Source organism: Primulina tabacum, chromosome 11 (genome assembly GCF_025594145.1).
Source record: "Primulina tabacum isolate GXHZ01 chromosome 11, ASM2559414v2, whole genome shotgun sequence".
NCBI lineage: Eukaryota > Viridiplantae > Streptophyta > Magnoliopsida > Lamiales > Gesneriaceae > Primulina > Primulina tabacum.
The window spans coordinates 4,227,260-4,247,048 of NC_134560.1; the positions used below are offsets into that span (position 1 = coordinate 4,227,260).

Sequence of the window (19,789 nt, forward strand, 5' to 3'; positions counted from 1 at the left end):
ATATCGAATAGAATGTTTATTATTTTGTTAAATAAATGTTTCTCATTTAATTTCATTTATTCCATTTGAACGTTTCAAACTCATATTGAATGTACTTGAAATATATCTTAATTATTGATTATTACGATTTATTAAGTTAATAAAAAAGTAATTTAAAATTCATAAATTTAAAATTCAGGATTCCAAAAATCTAATCCACAATAGTAATTTATTACATGTCAAACAAAATAAAGAAGAAGCAGCATGTGCTATTATTGGAATCGGATAAATGGACACCCCAATCGCTGTAATGCTAGCTAAACCCACAAGGCACCAGCCCTTTCGAGCATGGGCTTTAAGGAGCTCTTGAGGTGGAGGCTCATGACCTCATTTGCTCCTCCCACGAACTTGCCGCCGATGAACACCGCTGGAACGGTGGGATTGCAGCCGATATTCGACAGTGCTTGCTCGATTTCCCAACCAACCGGGATCTTGTCGAGCTCGTGCACCGTTGGATTCACCCCGAAGTCATGAAGGAGTGCCCCAACGCTGTAGCTGATGCAACATTGGCTCTTGCTGAATATCACGACGGGTTTTTCGGAAACCATGATGCTTACCTTCTCCATTGAACCTTCGATTATAGAGATGTGCTTGTACTTGATCTTTCAAATGTTGTCGTCAGAAAGATGAACGATATTGGAAATTATATCGTGTGGTGATTTGATGATATATATATATATATAGGAGTTTCGATCGATGGTTTGGTGTGAGGAAAATGGGGAGTGCACGAGGGGTATTTATATAGAAATTATATTGAGTGTAAGACCGTACGTACGAACTATATACTATTGGATTTGTGCTAGCAAATTTCTCTCATTTTTTTTATGGAAAAAAATCCTAATCTCACATCGGGCCAATAATATTTTAATAACTTCTTGTTTTTTAAATGAAAAAAAATAAAATTTTGATCTTTATATTATTAAATTTCAATTTTCAGTTTTAGCATGATACATTTGTTTTTCTACAATTTTAATATCTTTTTTGATGTGGTGTTAACTTGACACAGCGTGTCACAAATGTAGTATCAAATCAACACTTTCGCTGAAAAATGATTAAATTTGCCAAAACTTTGAAAGATATTTGATTAAATATTTAATTTTGACAACACAGATGATCAAAATCACAAATTAGAAAATATATTTGGATGAAAATTATAGTTTTCATTTGTTTTACTTTTGTTGTAGTAGCTTAAACTGAAGCATTAGTTGAGGGCGATTGATGGGTTATAGCACATAGGAAAAAAAAACATATACGATAACGAATCTCTGCGTAAATCTTTGGTACGGTGGCTTCTCAATATTCCCACTATTTCCTATTATTCCTATTTCCATTCAACCAAAGCACACACTAGAAAAACCACGTGCATTCACTCCATCCACCCCCGCGTAAATAATTAGTTTGTATTATTTAACTGATAAAAATTAAATTAGCTATAATTTATCCTCATTAAATTCAAAGTATATATATATATATAGAAAAAAAAATCACGATTATTTATGAAACGACTAATTATTTCATCAATTCGAACACCCGTTGAAGTGCATGTTACGATGAATATATGTGACTAAAGTAGTAAATTATTCAAAAAATCAACATTTTCAATATTCTCATATATTATACATGAGGTGTTTATTAAAAGTTATAAATTTATTCATGAACATTAATTAGTGTCTGATTTCATCTTTTGTCGAAAGTTGTATAAAGTTATATGTAAGCGTATTGCTTGAGATTTTAAGGTTAACATGCAGAATACAGTTAAGTGGGAGAACATATTATTACGATAAGATTCATTTTGTAGCCTGATCTAAATACCCTTTAAATTAATTAAGGCAAAAACTTGTGTAAGACGATCTCACGAGTCGTATTTTGTGAGATGAATATCTTATTTGGGTCATCCATGAAAAATATTATTTTTTATGCTAAGAGTGTTACTTTTTATTGTGAATATCGGTAGGATTGACCTGTCTCACATATAAAGATTCGTGAGATCGTCTCACAAAAGACCTACTCATTAATTAAAGATGTGATAAATGTACAAGGGAAACATATTTCTATATAATAAGTTAATACAAATATATATATAAGCTACTAGGGAAACTGATGTATACTAATATAACCCAAAATTAATATAATTTGTTGGGTACCACAATTGTTTATGTTGGAAAAGCGATCAGACCGTGGTGTTTGAGTTGTTATGTGGTTTAAAATATTTGAGTTGCACTATTACCAACGGTTATAGCTTTTGGCCTAGTCGTAAGCGTTTGTTCTTAAAAATTGGTATCAGAGTCAAGGTCAAGAGTTCGATTTTCGTTGATTGCAAGGAGTACAATTATTTGTAGGGAGATTGTTAAGTGCAATAATTGTTTCTACTGGAAGAGCTATAGAACTGTAGTACTTGAGCTGTTATGCAGTTTAAAAGATTCGAGTTGCAATATTTCCATCAGCTATAACTTTTGGTAAAGCGACAAGTGCTCTGTGCTACATGATTTCAGATTAATTTTAAGAGAAAACTCTCCGTAAATTAAGTAGGAGATTGTGATATAAAAAAAGAAAATTTTACTTTGAGAGAGACAGAGTCGTACCTGTGGTTCACAGGGCCTGAGGCGATATGTTGAAAAAAAATCTTGTTGTGATAAATAACCGTAAAATTTAGTTTGAAAATTAAAAATAATCGAACAATAGATATAAGGAAAATATAATTTACGAATTATATATTTATCTCTTTGCGATTTTTTTTTCTTCGTGCGCCACAACATCAACATGGCTCTAACGTAATGCAGTGTCATTTGAACAATTATATTAGAAAAAGATTGAAATCGGCAAACATTGTACTATATGTTACTAAAATTGAAATTTGTCAACATAAACTATCAAAATAACAAAATGATAAATATAATGAACCAATATTGTAAAAATATATAATTTGTTTTAAATAATGAATATAAGATTTTATTCAAGAAAACGGAACATAAAGATATGTAAAATAGATAAGTATTACAATTTTTTGTGTTTTATTTTTTGAAATGAGTCCAATTACATAAATTCAAGAAAAGAGGCCAAATAATCGATAAGTAAAGTATAAAATTTTAACACATAAGTTGACACAAGATAAAATAATAAATATATTGGACAAACATTATCATTTTATGCATACAAAATTTTTAAAAATTTAATTAATGAGCCATGTAGCTTTATTGTTTGGGCTCTACATAATTTGATTAAATCCCCAATGAGCACAATCATCATATTTAATCATGTTTTCAATGGGTCAATGTCCAATTTTTTTAAAAAAATGTCCAATGCACATACTATTTAGGTGCATGCCTCAACAACATGAGACCAACGATTTTTTTTTTTGGGCCCCTGTGAGAGCCGGGTCCTGAGGCGATGGCCTCTCTCGCCTCACAGGAGGTACGGCCCTGGAGAGAGAGACGCACAAATAATATTTGTATGATTAGCATTTTGGTTGTAATTTTGTCCACAATATAATTAATCAAAAAAAATTTATTTTCTCTTTAATGTTCTTGCTTTTCTTTAATACAAAAAATATTAAACAAAAACAAAAAGTTGATGTTTTGAAGAATGAATAAATTTGAACAAAAAATATTTAAGTTATTGTATAATAGATTTACTTATAGCAATAAATATTACGTATTTAATTTATAAGTACTTTAATTTCAACTTAATTTAATATATTTATACATAAATGTTTGATCATGTAAATGAATTGAATTCAATGAAATAATTAAGGAATACTATAGGTTATCATGTTTAAAGTTGGTGGATTTTGAAGATGATTTTTATGTTTGGTACAAAATTATATTATTTTGATGCAAATAATGCGCTCAAGTAAAGTAATACACTGACGATGGTTTTACCACACACAAATCTGCTGCATCATGAGTAATGCATTTAAAAAATTTACAAATTGCTTTCATGTTTTAATGAAAGAATGAAAGAAGTAGACATGCATCACACTATTACTTCATATTTAAATTCTTACGAGTCGCGAACATCTCGCGGGTGCTTATGAAGTGATTAACGTATCATAACTCATATACTGGTTCACATCCATTGTATACAATTATGTGAATATCGCTGAAATGACACTCATTTGTTGAATGTAATGAAGTTTATATATATGTATATATCTCAGAAGGTCGAAGGTGTCTTTATTGTGTTAAATATTAGGTGGTCCATTGAACTTTCTAGTGTATCTTTCCAGAAGGCATCAATTGAGGTTGAGAACGAAGTTGAATTTATCCATTTGGGACCTAAATTTTTTCCATTCTGAAAAAAATATTAAAGGTTCGCATCTAATTCGCGGCAGAAGACAACAATGAAGTGTGCGTATGCAAGATGAGGTCCCAGAGCCTACGTTATCTCGTGGGCTATTGATTCTCTGAAGTCTGGAGCACAACATGGACTTGTCGAAGACGGGCAAAAGTACGTGCAATAATCGCCATTTTTCCGACTAATGTGTGTAAATTTTATATGAATAATCTCAAGTTTATTTAACTAAAAGATATATTAATCATCAACATCGATTATATTCTTTGATCTACACAATTTTTTTTATATTGACTTTATGTGTTTTGGTGCTTTCGTCCTCGATCGATATATCGAATTCCCATTTAACTTTCTAAAAATATTGATTTCTAAGCGTCGAAGTCTTTGATCTAGTATCACTTTCAATTTTGGTCGGATGATATTCAATACAGTTCTGCAGTTTGAAGATGGATGATTCAAATTCACAAAGTTATATTTTTAATCGATCTATGAGATTGTGAAGTCCCAAGGATTTGTAAAAGATATAGATGAAGAACTTTCTGATGTGAGTGACCAACTGAAGATAGCAACTGCATATCTCAAGGGAAACGTGAAGGTTGATCTTCTCCGGTTTGAGCCTGGTGTTGCTAAATCTTTTAATGAGAAAAGATTTCTGAGTATGTTATACTCTCTATCTCCCATATTCAAGCTCAAATAGATTTTGGCGACAATAAATTCAGACCGCAAGAGAGATCATTTCATTTTATGAAGCCTAAGTGACTGAGTATGAGTTGTTATTAGAAGTAGGTGCTCATTCTTTTGCTGAACAAAAAGGGGAGTAGAAGTAGATGTAGAAGCCGAAGCTGCTGATGAAAAAGTGGACAAGTCTGATGTTGATCTTGATGCCGATCATGATGACGATATTGTTGGAGACGTTCCATAATTTGTTTGGTTTTTTTATATGTTATTTCTAAGTTCTGAGTTTTTAGTTCTGTTTTCTTAGTTATCTTGTTTTATTAATGAAATTTCAGAGTGTTTTTGTTACGTGTTATAACATCTATTTGATAACATTGCACTAACATGTTTGAATTCAGGGGAGATAACTATCTAACTCAAAGGAAGTTATTATACATGGGAAGATAATGAATATGAGAAAGACAATATCATATTTGGATATTTTGTCCAGAAAGGCAAAAATAAGGAGATTGAAAGGAAAAATACGTCTTGGTTTTCAAGATATAATTTATTCCTTAAACTATCTTTTCCTTATTCATAAGATATTGTTAAATATTTGGTTAGAGTTTTTTCTTTCTAGATTTGTATAAAGATTGACTCTATATTTGATTTGATATGCTTAAAAAATTTTATTCCCTATAAACTTCATCTTTCCATGATTTGTAGGGATTTACTCGAAGGATCATCTATAGGTCAAGATATCTATATATATGCGAAGAGACTACAAAAATACTGGCTGGAAAAATCGACGATAGTGCGAGGATACAGAAAAATATATATGAGATTTCCATAACATAATCGAGTGAAGATTTTGTGTGATTGACTCACACAAGTTTGTATACTTGTGCATGATATATTCTGTTATATTTTATTCATTAAAATTTATTTGTGTGTTCAATTAATATATTCACCTGCATGTTATAAAGGTGTGTTACAAGACCTAAATCTGTTATACATAATCTTAGTATTTTTGTAATTTTATGCAAAACAATTCTTTCAGACTTATTCGAAAGTATAGGTGATCAAACAATTCAAGATCCACTTGTTTAATTTACTTCACTATGATAATTTGGATGCGAGTTTTTAATTCATTCAGTTTAATTAATTGATTGATATCTATTTTTTTTTTTTTGAAAAGAGGATTCCACAGCTGCTACTCGTAAGTGCGCACTCGATAGACTTTTGGACTGAACGCGATAACCTGCAAACTACGTCAACCAAGTAAACCACATTAGGCGAGCCTTACATGACATGCTCGTCCAAGAAGATGTTGATAAAGAATAGAACTTGTGACCAATTGACCACAAGTACACGTATTTTACTAACTTGAACACATTTATTTACAATTGTTTGGCAATAAAGGATGTGGTTATTTTATCTCACTGTGCTTCAATAAATCGCTCGAGTTATTTCTTGGTCTGTGTTGTCTGGTTTATTAATGTTTTATTTAGAATGTTTATAATAATGGTTCATTCTCTCCCAACTGGTCGATCTTTTTAATTTATAATTTAATGAACTAATTTCATGTGCTTATAAAACCATGAAGTTTTTTGTTATTGGATCTTTAATTTTGTCTATTTCATGATATACTTCAATTAGTTATTTTTTTAATCCTAAATTTGTAAATAATCGATCTTAGCTTATTATATATTTGATTCTAAAAAAGAAAAAAGAAAACTCACAATATAATTACCCCTACAATATCTCAAAGGCCGCTTTCTAAAGTTGCTTGGTGTACCTGCGATTGCATCGATCAATACTTACCACCAATTATATTGTTCTTTTTTATTATTATAATTGTAATTATATTGTATTTCAATTTACAAAAAAAAAAAAAAAAAACTGTATTGGACTTCATCTATCACCTGAAATTTATTGTATTTCAAAAACTATGAATACATATTATAATAAAAGGTAGACCATGGACCCCCATATGTAGAAGGATAACTTATATATATGTACTCCACACCCAATATATATACATATACATACATATATGTATATGTATATAGACACACACACATACATATATAATTCAATTTTTGTAGTTTCATGCAAAAATTCCACTGGCAATATCTTCTCAAGTCTATCATACTTTATGATAAGATTCAACATACACCAAAAATATAATAAGAGTGCATCCTATGTAAATCGAAATCTCGTATAACACACACAAAACATAATCATGTTATGTTAGCTCGAGTATTTAGCTAGTGCACAATATGAATTACATCGGCATAAAAAATGTCGCTAAACTTGTTCGACTTCTAAATTGTAAATTAATCTTGTTAAAGTAGTAAATATTGAGATCCAAATTATGATAATATATGAGTAGTACTCATTATTCTTATGTCTTATTTAATTAAATATTATTCTTTTAAAGCAGACAAGTTTGGTTATATTTGGGCATATATATATGATCACAACACTTAATTCCTTTTAAAAAGTTGCAAAATAGCGACATCTCTATTGCTTGTAGCTGTTTCCGGTGTTTAACTAGCTTTCCCTCAAATTCATCCATCAACTTTCTGAACCGATCAGGTCATTTTTGTTCCATTCTAGAGATAGAGTACAAATTTCAAGCCTATTTTATGTTTAATTAATTCTCTTTATAGCCAAGCTTCCTTTACACACAAGAAGCATTTGTATAACATGAGAAACTATAACACATACATTTCATCAAAATTAAAGTGTCTCGTACTCGCTCGATGATGATGGATTCTTTATCTGAGAGTGGAAAACGCAAATTATATTAGGTTGTGTTTGGATCGATTGATTCAATTATGTTCAAATATATTTTTATTGTTTGTAGAAGTAAGACCATAAACTTAATTGTTATGACTTTCAAGTTCACTCTATATATTATTATGTTATTTGAAGTTCATTCTACAGTGTACTAATAGAAACGAACGGGTGTTCCCAAGTTTAAAGTTTATTAAATAGTCAAACACAAAAGGTGAAGTTTCACGAGGAGAAGCTCTAGTGCATACACATGATTCAAACTTCAAAGTGGTGGTTTTGTTAGGAAAATTGGAGCCCGGTGGCTTATTTTCTCTAATTACATTGATCTCTCTACTTCTAATTACGCATCGCTCTTATTCTACACTTATAAAATATGACGTAATTAATTAAGATGCAAGAAAATGCATCATTATCCGTGTCTGATTCGTACTTAATTATGCTGGTGCAATTAGACCCACAGGGCACCAGCCCTTTTAAGCATGGGTTTTAGTGACCTCTTGATGTGGTGGCTCATCACCTCGTTCGCTCCCCCGACGAACTCGCCACCGATGAACACCGCCGGGACGGTAGGGTTGCAACCGAGTCTTGACAGGGCTTGCTCGATCTCCCGACCCTGGGAAATCTCGTCGAGCTCGTAGACTGTCGGGTGGACTCCGAAGTCACTGAACAGTGATCTAATGGAGTGGCTCATGCAACACGAGCTCTTGCTGAAGATCACCACCGGTTTCTCCGACACCATCTTGCTAACTCTCTCCATTGGCTATCGCGGTTTGATTTAAGGTAGTTTTCGACTCTAAATGGTCGTCGGGACGATGGGAAATTGGAAGAAAATGTGATCGTTGATAGAGAGGATATGTAACTAGTTGGATTGGTTTAGTTTTGGTGTGAGGAAAATTGTGTGTGCATGGGAATGTTTATATAGGAATGGAGGAAGGGTACTGTTGTTGGATTGGTGAGGTGGGATTTTTTTTGTCCAAAAAAATATTATTATTTAATTTAACGCATCATATTTCGTATTTATCAATAGTTTGAGAGTGACATTGAGCATAAAAAAAGGTACATTGCACGATAACGAATCTCTGCATACGGTGATAGAGACATGTCCTTCGGTACGGTACTCATAAATATAATCTTAACATAAAGGTGGACTACTAATTTTTCAATCAATTCGTGGATCGATCTTACAAGTATTACTAATTTTATTAGTATAGACAATTTCATGTATGTAGCTATATGCATATTTTGTATGAAACTTAGAAAACTCTAAAATTGCTAAGAAATTATAAAGATTTTTGTGTGGGTTTTAACTTTCTGATTCTTGCTCACGAGTTGTGTTTTGGTTGATTGATTGACTATTTATTGTTTAATAATAAAAGATTAAATATCAATAAATCTCCAACAATATAGTTGTATTTGTGTTTAGTCTTTATCAGATCATTTTTTGCTGTATCTGATTTACACAAAAAATGTTTCTACACTCTTTGGTCTTCCAATTGTTTTCTCGTATGAAATTCTGATATTTGAGCAAAAATGTTTCAGATATAACATTAATATATGATTTTTTTAGTCGATATTAATTATACGTCTTTTCTTGAACGAAAATCGGTGCGAAATATTGAAAACATGGTAATATATGATATTCGAGTTCAAAATATTTCAAATATGATACTAATATATTATATTTGAATAAAAACTAAAAATAATTTGTAACAAGTATTGATATTAATGATTCATGTATTTTTTCTAATGAAAATCAATACAGAATATTAAAAATATAGTATTAATATATGATATTTGAATATACAAAAATGTGTAGCAAGTGTTAACATTAATATAATTTTTCAATTTTATATCCAATATCTTATATTTTATACCAAATATAGAATAGTTAGTACTCAAATATCATATATTTATTCTATATTTTTAATTTTTTGTACCGAATTTCATCCGAAAAAACATATATGAGCTTAGGAAGTGCGGAAACTTTTGTGTCCATCAAGGGCTGCAAATTTTTTTTAATTTAATATGACAGGGACTGAACATAAATAAAAATATGCCGATGGGAATTTAAAAGCAAGTATCCCGTAATAAATTAAAAAAAAACATGTTAAAAATGTGTCGTCTTTAACCATGCACTGTTTATTATTCTCCATGTTAGATATTAAAGCAAAGATTTCATAGAATTTTGATCTTATAATATATAACGATGTTTTAGTGATTCGTCAATTCCAAACCAAGCGTCACCACTTCACCATGTTTATGTGTATATTCTGAATGTTATTTATTTTTTTATATATATCCGTCCATATTATTATCTTTATTCTGAATGTGATTTATATATACTCGTGTGTCTCTATATACATTTATCTTTATTCCGAATGCGATTTTATTTCTCCACTCCAAAATTGTACTTAAAATTCAAAAAAGCATAGCACCGGGAAATTTATATAATTACTATCCTGTCAAAGAATTTGGATGTCTATATTTTAATTCTCAAACTAAAATTTATTTTTTACGAGATTTTTCGATTCGGGTTAAACGAATTATTAGCAGTCTTTATTATTAATTAACTCATGAAAATATTGAAGGTTAAAATGAGATTTACATGTCCAATTGGTCTTTTTGTTGTATCTTTCAAAGAAGCATCTAGCAAGTTGGAGAAGGAAGTTGGATCTATCCATTTGGGACCTCTTTAATTTCTTATTTTACTTTTTTTTTTATAACAAAAGTAGATTTCATTTTTCCCCTTCTTCTTTACGAAGATTCGCTTGTAGGAAAGGAACAAGCAACGAGGATAGAATAGCCTTATTGTTAAGGGATATATATTGATGACACCCGTGAATGGATATATGTTTAGATTTAGTTCCTTGTCGGAGAATAGAAATTTGTTAGTGTAAGATATCAATTATGTATGTAATATATTCATTTGTATATATATATATATATACACACACACACACACACACACACACGATGAGAGAATTGATGATTTACCTAAACTTAACATAACTAACTGAAAATCTCACTTAGCTGAAAAAAAGAATAAAAAAAATAAACTATTTACGACGTCAATAAAATTTATGAAACGTAATATTGACTATATTTGACACTGGACAGGGAGATCGCAACTTGGATCTCACGCGTATGTAGCCAAAAAAATAAAGGAGGAATGGGCTAAAGATATATCGATAGGTCGGCGAAGTGCCCACAAGTTTATAAATGGCTCTAAATTGTCTCAAAAGTCAGTTTGCAGCATTGCTCTAACTTGCACTCAAATATATTCATATTACACTAAAATCTCAAGTTTATGTTCTGATTCGAGACTCAATTTTACAAAACACGTCCCAACTCCAAAAAAAAATGTCATTAGTAGCAGCGGGTGCGATTACTATGACTACTTAATGGAAGATGAATTTTAAATCAACCTACTGAATAGGTTAGAACTTATTTTAGCCTTTTTCCGATACGATGATTATTTATTTCAAACACTTCAAATGGATGATTTTCTTGAATAACAAAAAGATATATACGAAATCCATAGAATGGAAATAAAAGCAAAGAGAATAAGGACGATATATACAACGGGTCGACTATGTATGGCTGGGAATTATACACATAGAGATCTTGTGCAATACCGAAGATGATAAGATCAAGAAGAATGAGTGAAATATATACAAAAGTAATGTGGATGAATTCATGTAATGTCAGCTTTTAGTACTAAGAAAATGGGCGATGGTGGTTCTCGGCATCCCATCCCATGCAACGATGTTGGCATAGTGGACAAATTGCTCTCTATGTTTTATATATATATATATATATATATATATAGACGCCTAAAGCTTGGCCACACATGCATTTTTTATGAGTATATTTCATGTGAGACGGTTTCACGGAGCTATATCCATGAGAGGAAGCGGCCTAAGTTCTTATCTACAATGAAAAGTGATCGAGTGGGAAATCCGTCTTACATAATTGAGCCGTGAGACGCTCTCATAGGATTTTGTTTGTTATTTTACTGAAGCGTGTGTTTTAAATGAACATGTAATGTATTCAGGTAACGTTGATAGTTCAAAATAGAAAAAGAATATTGTAACATTTTGTTCATTAAAATTCAAAGCCATACTTTTAATCAATGAAAAAAGTAAATTAACTTTGATGTTATAACGTGGGCTCCAAAAATATATAGGCCCAAAATTATCTTAGTGGTCTTTCATCTCTCACTAGAGATTTGGGCTCCAAAAATACATAAGAGGCCCGAGATCTATCGTGGGAGATGAAAAAAGACAACTAATGACGGTGGAAATTGATGAAAGCTATAATCAGCCATTAATTGAAAAGGAAATTACTGACTGGAAAAATAGTTGTGAATTATCCTCTCGAGAAAAGAGGAAACAGGATTGAGTTTAAGTTATCAAACCGTTGATCTAATAATTAATGTTTTCTCGTGTTTTAGCACTATTAACATTTAGACTACTTATGTGTGATATATTGATCAGTTGATATATGATTGAGGTAATACTCTGCAAAGATCGAGCAGGAAGAGCAAATATAATTACAAGAATGGTGAGCTCCGGTCAAAACATGCAATTATATATTTGTATATTGATATCGACACTATCATTAAACTATTCTTGAAAAATAAGTTATGTCAAGAAGAAGAATCCTGAACTCTATGCTAAACCAAATTAAATATATTCAATCTAATTTAAATTATCTGAGACTTATTTAACATATGTTGGACTGTAGATCTATATTTATTAGATTAATAAGGTCGAGGAGTTTAGAGTAATTAAATATTCGAACAGTTAAACGAGCTAGATTCATCTCATCGCATAAAATAGGTGGATTGATATGACATCTTTTGACCCTTTAAAATGATGTGCCAGCTGCTTAATGGCGGCATGCAGGTCGGTCAGGTTCGTTTGCCCGTCGTGATAATATTCAATACTCACATTCTAGATTCAGGCTCAGTCAAAAGCGATTTTAATGAGATCTTATAGCAACTAAGTTAACTCAAATTGATAGAAGAGCCGATTATAAATCATTATAATAAACTCGTTAAAATATTCAATTTTTTTAATCAAAATGGAATGAAGTCCTACACCTATCACTATCATATCTTACCTACTTTTTCAAAATCTTTAAAATCATTTTTTTATAAAATTATCTCTATCTAAGTCTTTAATCTCAATTATTTAATAACTCAAGTCACACGTTTCACAGTAAAATTTGTGAACAAACAAAAATTATTATGAGATAATGTCACAGATCAATTTTGTAAGATGAATATTTAATTTGATATAATTCATGAAAAAATATTATATTTTATAATAAAAATATTAATTTTTATTTTAAATATAAATTAAGTCATCTTAAATATGGAAAAAAAAAAACCAAAGGTCAATTAACTCCTAGGCATAAACCATCCTGAACAAGTTACAAACCTATTTATAAGCAACCCTATGAAAATACAATTTAACCCCCTCAATAAACAACCTTATTCAGGGCAATTATGTAATTACATAGTCCTAATTTCAGCCGAATATTATATATTTAATTATTTATATTTATATATATATAGGCTCTGTTAATTTCCCAAGCGAAAGTGTCCCCCCTCTCCAGAATCTATACAACAAAACGACCTCTATAATTCGGCGTCGTTTTGCCTGGTCTGAGTTCTTCGGAAAAAGACTCTCGAGGTCACCGGAAAGCCGACCATTTATCTGAATTGGATATTCCAATTCGGTTCTGGAGCTTTAATTGGGTTAGTTCCGGTGTTTTTTTGAAGTGCTGGTTGGTTTTGTTTATTTACTTTTCTATGATTCGTTATTTGATTATCTTTTTTCGCAGGAGATGGAAAGAAGACGGTGGTTGGCCATTGCAATTTTTGTATATTTATTTGGATTTTCGTTGTGTAGAGGTAATTAATCTTTTTGGGTTTTTAGTTCTGATTGCGGATATATATGAAGAGATATCTCGATCAGTGGTGAATCCAAAAATTCTAATCATGGCAAAATTCAGCACAAAATTGAAATATTTTAGTACAAGTTTGTATCGCAGATACACTCTTAACCCTTCTCGGGATTTTTATCAAATAAAAAAAAAAAAAAGTAATACTGTGTGTAGTGTGATTACAAATCAAGTTTCTGCGGAGGAGTTGATCGTTAAATGACTGAATTTTATGAGCCATTACTTGTTATATAAGTCTCGTTTTATAAAATACAGGATTCAATCTTTGATTAAAGTTGCTCTTTGCCTCTTGTCATTTACATAAGAATTCGTCAACTTCTGAATTTCATGACTTGTATGATACTTAATACTTTTTTATGTGGTGTCAATTATGTTTTTGTAGAGAAATCTCGTTCTAAATTAACTTTAGATGTTGTAATAAATTTTTTTTTTGAATAGTTTACTTTGTTTTGAATGAGAAGGTTTATTATTCTTATTGCTTAATTCTGTTAGGAGATACCTGCATCTCTGTTCCCGCTGTGCACATGAATTTTTCCATGCTTTATGTGCACAGAATTGAAGGTCACGGTGAAGCACAAGCATAATACCAATGATCAGTCGGTGACATACAATCATACTCTTGCAAAAATATTGGTGCAATACGCTTCAGCTGTGAGTTCATTCTGAATTATATTTTGGATCCATGTGGATGATCAAGCTTTCGGAAAAGTATTTTAGATATATATATTTCTTGAGACATTTTTGGTGCTTGTCCTGAAAGATATGTTCAGTTGTGTGAGTTGTTTTTTTGAGGAGTTGGTTGTTTCATTTACCTACCCTTTATTATCGAAGCAGTAACTTGACAGGTTTTCCCACTTCATTATCGAGTGAATAATTTTTTATAATAACTCTCATTCTACATAACGAATCTCTCAAGAAATTTTTTTTGGATAGTATTTTGTTGAGTCAACGCGCATATGATCATCCTAAAATAACCGAATGTCAGAAAGTTTTAAATATTTGTTTCCATTTTTTTCATCGAATCCCAAAATAAATCCAATTTCTTGACAAATCAAGATATTTCAACAAGAAGATAATCCGAAAGGTTATCCTAAAATAACACTCATTAAAGTGCAGACAAGATTCCCCTGGTATTAAAAAAAATAAACTCTCCTTTTATCGAAGCAGTAAGTTAAACGAGTTTTCTCATTTCATTATCGAGTGAATAATTTGTTATAATGCCTCTTATTCTACATAACGATTCTCTCAAGTTTTTTATAGTATTTTGTTGAGTCAACGTGCATAAGCGAAACTGCTGATATATCGTATAACTAAACAAATTTTGCGCTTGCAGGTATATTTGTCAGACTTGACGGAATTGTTTACTTGGACTTGCTCGAGATGCGACGGTCTGACAGAGGTATAGTAATAGTCTAACAGTTACATGATACATCATATTTGTTGACTTTAAATTAAGTGGCTATTTTATTATCTAATATCTGAATTGAAACTATTCTTGTTGGGTACAGGGCTTTGAAATAATTGACCTAATCGTGGACGTGAAATCCTGCCTTCAGGTTTGGGGAAACGAGTCTTCATTTTCATCATTTTTGTCAGATAAAGCATTATTTTTATGTTTTGTTGACTTTGTTAATGATGTTCTAATATTTGGTTGTTTCTATGAAGGGATTTGTTGGGGTTGCGACTGATCTTAATGCCACTGTCATTGCAATCAGAGGAACTCAGGGGCTCAGGTTTGGCTTATTCATGCTTATTGATCTATTTATCTTCTCCGCGGATGGTTGTTTCACCTCAAGGCCATTTTATTTGAATTTTGAGTCGAACTTTTTAAAAAAATAATACAACTGATGGACAATCTCCCATACTCATTATTTTGTTCACCCATATTATTACTGGTACTCGTGTCTGTGAGCTTTTATAATTAACATTACATAAAAATATTTTTTATAAACTAAAAATGGTGTAGGGTAGTACTTAACTTATTTATGGGTAATTCTGTTTGCAGTTTACAGAACTGGGTTGAAGATTTGTTCTGGAAGCAGCTTGATACTGATTACCCTGGAGTTGATGATGCAATGGTGTGTGCGACTAAATATATGCATTTCTTTTTTCTTTGTCTCCTTCACATGAATATTTTGACAAGTTTGCTGTATTTGCATCCGTGTACATTTTATGTGGGCTTATTCTTTGGTCCAGGTGCATCATGGTTTTTATTCTGCTTACTACAACACATCCTTGCGTTCTGGAGTTCTAAATGCTGTTCAAAAGGCAAAGCAGTTATATGGAGACACTAAGATAATGGTTACTGGGCATTCAATGGGAGGGGCCATAGCTGCTTTTTGTGGACTTGATCTTCGTGTAATTCCAATACTCGATTATTAACCTATTATTGGCTTTTACTTTAATGCCACATGCCTTATATTTATTTTGCGATCTTTCCCAAAAGGTTATAGTAGAGAGCTCCCAGGGATTTTTCTGTGGTAGAAAAATATCAACATGATTCCAGAATTAGCCTAGTCTTTGGGCAAGTTATCAATCAAGAAGATCGACCTCCTTAGTTCTGAAAGATGTTTCACATGAAGTGCTTGGAGCTTCTATAATCTTAACTTGCACGACTGTGTTTCATTTGTCCAGTCCAAAAATTTACACAGTGGTTTCTTAATTTTTTATAAAAAATTGTTTTGGCATGTCTTCTTGTAGAGGATTCAAATTGCATTGTATAATAATAATAATTCCTGATTAATATATGGTGAGATAATTCGTTTAATATTTCTTTTTTGGAGTTTTTTTAAACTACTTATCCTGTTATCAGCTCAGTTTTGGACATCAAGATATTCAGGTTATGACCTTTGGGCAACCTAGGATTGGCAATGCTGCTTTTGCTGCATATTATAGCGAGGTGCTGCCAAATACCTTTCGCATCACAAATGGACATGATATTGTGCCTCATTTACCTCCTTATTACCGTTATTTTCCTCGAAAGACGTACCATCACTTCCCGAGAGAGGTACTAGTTTTTGGTGTTTAACTTCATGACATATTTTATATTAGGCTTTTAACTTCATGACTTTTTTTATATTAACCTTTAGTTGCTCAATCTTTCTTTGATTTATTTTAGTATTTAATCTTAATTAACCTTACCACTTTCTTGTTGGATCTTTGTTGTAAACTCCAGAACTGGTCTACTTTGTGGTAATGATTGCTTTAGTTTTATACTATTTACAGCAGTATCTTAGTTCTTCTACTTCATAGACCCCCAAAATTAATGACCGCGTAAACATTTTTGAATCATACATTTGGGTTATTTTGGCTTTCATTGCTTCATTATTTTTCTCTGCTTGCTCAATCTTCGTGTTGTAGGTTTGGCTTTACAATATTGGGTTTGAAATTTTGACTTTTACAGTGGAGAAGGTCTGTGATAATTCTGGGGAAGATCCAACATGTAGCAGGCAAGTATTTGCTTATAAGCTTTGTCATATTTCTATCAGTGAATTTTATCTGTTATTTTTGGTTGCTGCTGTAGTATATAAGATATAATATAGGTGATGCTCTCTTTCTACTTTTAGATAGTCTTGATCACCAGAGGTACTGGATGGTGATGAATGACTCTTAGGACACTAAATAATGATAGACTTAGCCAAGATTCTATACTGTTGCCAATCCTTCACAAGAATATTCTAGTTCTCAAATTGCTTCCTCTTGTATCAGTGGTGGATCCCCTTCAATCGTGGAAAAAATGTTTAATTTTATTAAAATTTCAATCTTCATTTACCTCTCCCCCAAAACGTGGAAACTATCCATCACCCCCATCTGCACTGCTCCGGAGTTCTTGGGTATTCTCCTGCTAATATCATTTGTGATTGCTAGCTAAGTGGCAGCCATTGTGATAACCACTTCTTTGATTCCTCTGTAGGTCGGTGAGTGGGAACAGTATATCTGATCATTTGACATATTATGGCGTTGAAATGGGATGTGATTCACCAAGTGAATGCAAAATTGTGATGGATCCTCATGTTGCTGCTTATGGAAAAATGGATGTTGATGGGAATTTCATTTTATCCCAGTATCCACCCACACCAATTTTGAAACAGAGTACAGAGGAGGTAACCGATCAGGGCCTTTCTATGTAGATTTCGATTCTGGTCAACTGTGCCATTGATTTGTGTACATGATGGCACGAGCCCTATGGTTATTTTATTGGTTGTAGCTGTCTGCTGTGTCTTCATGGCCTTGATTGGGAAAGAGTATCTTATATATAAACATTGTTAATATTTGTATATATCATTTTAATCCAAATATCTACTTTGTACGTGTACTACATCGTTGGTGATATATCTGCTCAAATTTGATAGAAGGATTAATTCAAAATTCAACTGAAATTATAAAAAAAAATTCGCGATTAAGCTTTTACTGAGAATTTTTTCTTGTATAATTTTTCAGTCAGCAATTCTTACAGAGAAGACGAGATACAAATCTTGCCAAATTTCATTGAAATACGAATTTTTGCAAGAGCGCAGTTGGTAGATGAATAGAAAATGTGTGACAAACAAAATAAAAGGATCGGATCACCATTTTCCTTCAATTTGCCTTCAAATCATTTGGTGTCACTTTCCTGCATAATCATCACCAAATCCAATATGAGAAATGTTTATTGATCATATGCAATATTATGTCGGTAACAAAATACAACTTTGTAGAAGAAAAATTCATGATCACTTTTTGTACCAGTTCATTATGTTCATACACGAAAATTTCAAGTCGGGGCGAGCTACACAATCCATCATATAAATGAATTAGTTTTCGAGATCAAATATAAAGTTTCATAGTTTGTATCACAACAATTTAAACTACCCTGTCCCTTTGAAAAATAAATATATTTTGCATAAAAGCATGTAGTTAGCGTATTATCTAAACATTTTTGGCATGGAAATTTGACTTTGTTGTCTTAAATTTTGAGTACCATCAAGAGTCTTCTCTTCTCCTGTGGCAGCAGACTCTTTCTCTTCATCAACCTTATTTCCCTCTTCTGCAAATTCAGCACCTCAAGATTACATTACAATACAAGACGTACATACAATGGCGTGACAAAATAACATAGATAAACAAGCATTTTGACGTGACATTTGTATAGATGATAAGAACTTTTCAGATATACAAACCATTTTTTATCTCTGCTTTTGCCTCTCCTTCCACAGCATCATTCCCTTCTGTTTTCTCTCCATGCACATGCCCCTTGGCACGGGGAGAATAGTATTCGGATTTCCCAGATATCCCGTCAGAGATAATGGATTCAATAGTTTCTTCATGATCCCTTATCGGCGAAAGAAAGTTCTTTGGAGAATGATCGTATGAATTCAGCTTTCCTTGATCATTTTCAACAAAATTCTCCTCCTCTTCTACATTTTTTGCCTTATCCTCCACCCGGGATTCGCTGTTTCCATCGGCTCCATCCTTTTCTTTTGTATTTTCCTCTGTCTCCTCAATATAATTTTCATTATATTCAACTTTCTTGATTAATGCATCAGGGCTATCATTTTGCTTCACATTTCCAAATTCTTGAACATTTTCCTCCTCTGTAGCCTTCTCAACGACAGGGTTATTGATCTTGATGGAATTCGAACTTTTGGATTTTGTAACAGTATTGTCTGTTGCAACAGCCTGCTTTGATTTCCCACAACCCATATTTGGTGTTGAAATGAAGGGAGGAAAGGATTTCTGAATTAAGAGGAAAAAAAACAAAGAATTGATAGCTTTTGTTTAATTCCCTTTCTGATGCATCTGTCTGTTCTTCACCTTAATTTGTTTTCATATATATATGCTTAAAACACGTATTTTTTAAATGAAAAATTATGGAATTTATTTATTTTGTCGAAATGATTATAATTTAATTTGTCATGAAAAAATAAAATAAAATGAACACGGGCTTCTCTACTGGGCGTATCAAATGAACAGCAAAAAAAAAAAAAAAAAAAACTCGCTTCTAACAATTTAATCCAACAAACAAACACGACTTTAGTTCAAAACGCTGAGACTA

General features: G+C 31.8%; 4 protein-coding genes across 6 annotated transcripts; 1 reads left to right on the forward strand and 3 right to left on the reverse strand.

Moving 5' to 3' along the window:
* Nucleotides 1-228: 228 nt before the first annotated feature.
* Nucleotides 229-750, reverse strand: LOC142518343 (monothiol glutaredoxin-S5-like). Its single transcript, XM_075621102.1, has one exon. It carries the CDS (start codon nt 603-605, stop codon nt 297-299), a length of 309 nt encoding a protein of 102 aa, XP_075477217.1. The 5' UTR covers nt 606-750; the 3' UTR covers nt 229-296.
* Nucleotides 751-8,039: 7,289 nt separating this feature from the next.
* LOC142518144 (monothiol glutaredoxin-S5-like) lies at nt 8,040-8,684 on the reverse strand. Its single transcript, XM_075620849.1, has one exon. The coding sequence runs from the start codon at nt 8,540-8,542 to the stop codon at nt 8,234-8,236; it is 309 nt and encodes a 102-aa protein (XP_075476964.1). The 5' UTR covers nt 8,543-8,684; the 3' UTR covers nt 8,040-8,233.
* Nucleotides 8,685-13,390: 4,706 nt separating this feature from the next.
* Nucleotides 13,391-18,073, forward strand: LOC142518315 (secreted mono- and diacylglycerol lipase 1-like). Of its 2 annotated transcripts, none has more exons than XM_075621080.1 (11): nt 13,391-13,549; nt 13,636-13,705; nt 14,248-14,406; nt 15,089-15,154; nt 15,264-15,311; nt 15,421-15,488; nt 15,761-15,833; nt 15,952-16,113; nt 16,568-16,762; nt 17,116-17,204; nt 17,669-18,073. In XM_075621080.1, exons 3-11 carry the CDS (start codon nt 14,299-14,301, stop codon nt 17,883-17,885), a joined length of 1,026 nt encoding a protein of 341 aa, XP_075477195.1. In that variant the 5' UTR covers nt 13,391-13,549; nt 13,636-13,705; nt 14,248-14,298; the 3' UTR covers nt 17,886-18,073. The 2 variants fall into 2 exon arrangements, with proteins under 2 accessions (XP_075477195.1, XP_075477194.1); XM_075621079.1 differs by having other exon boundaries at nt 14,309-14,406.
* A 74-nt stretch (nt 18,074-18,147) lies between these two features.
* On the reverse strand, nt 18,148-19,520 carry LOC142518317 (uncharacterized). 2 transcript variants are annotated; one of them, XM_075621082.1, is made up of 3 exons: nt 18,915-19,520; nt 18,716-18,781; nt 18,148-18,367 (listed from the first exon to the last, which is right to left on the reverse strand). In XM_075621082.1, the coding sequence occupies exons 1-3, from the start codon at nt 19,435-19,437 to the stop codon at nt 18,360-18,362; spliced, it is 597 nt and encodes a 198-aa protein (XP_075477197.1). In that variant the 5' UTR covers nt 19,438-19,520; the 3' UTR covers nt 18,148-18,359. The 2 variants fall into 2 exon arrangements, with proteins under 2 accessions (XP_075477197.1, XP_075477196.1); XM_075621081.1 differs by lacking the exon at nt 18,148-18,367 and having other exon boundaries at nt 18,536-18,781.
* Between the last annotated feature and the right edge of the window lie 269 nt (nt 19,521-19,789).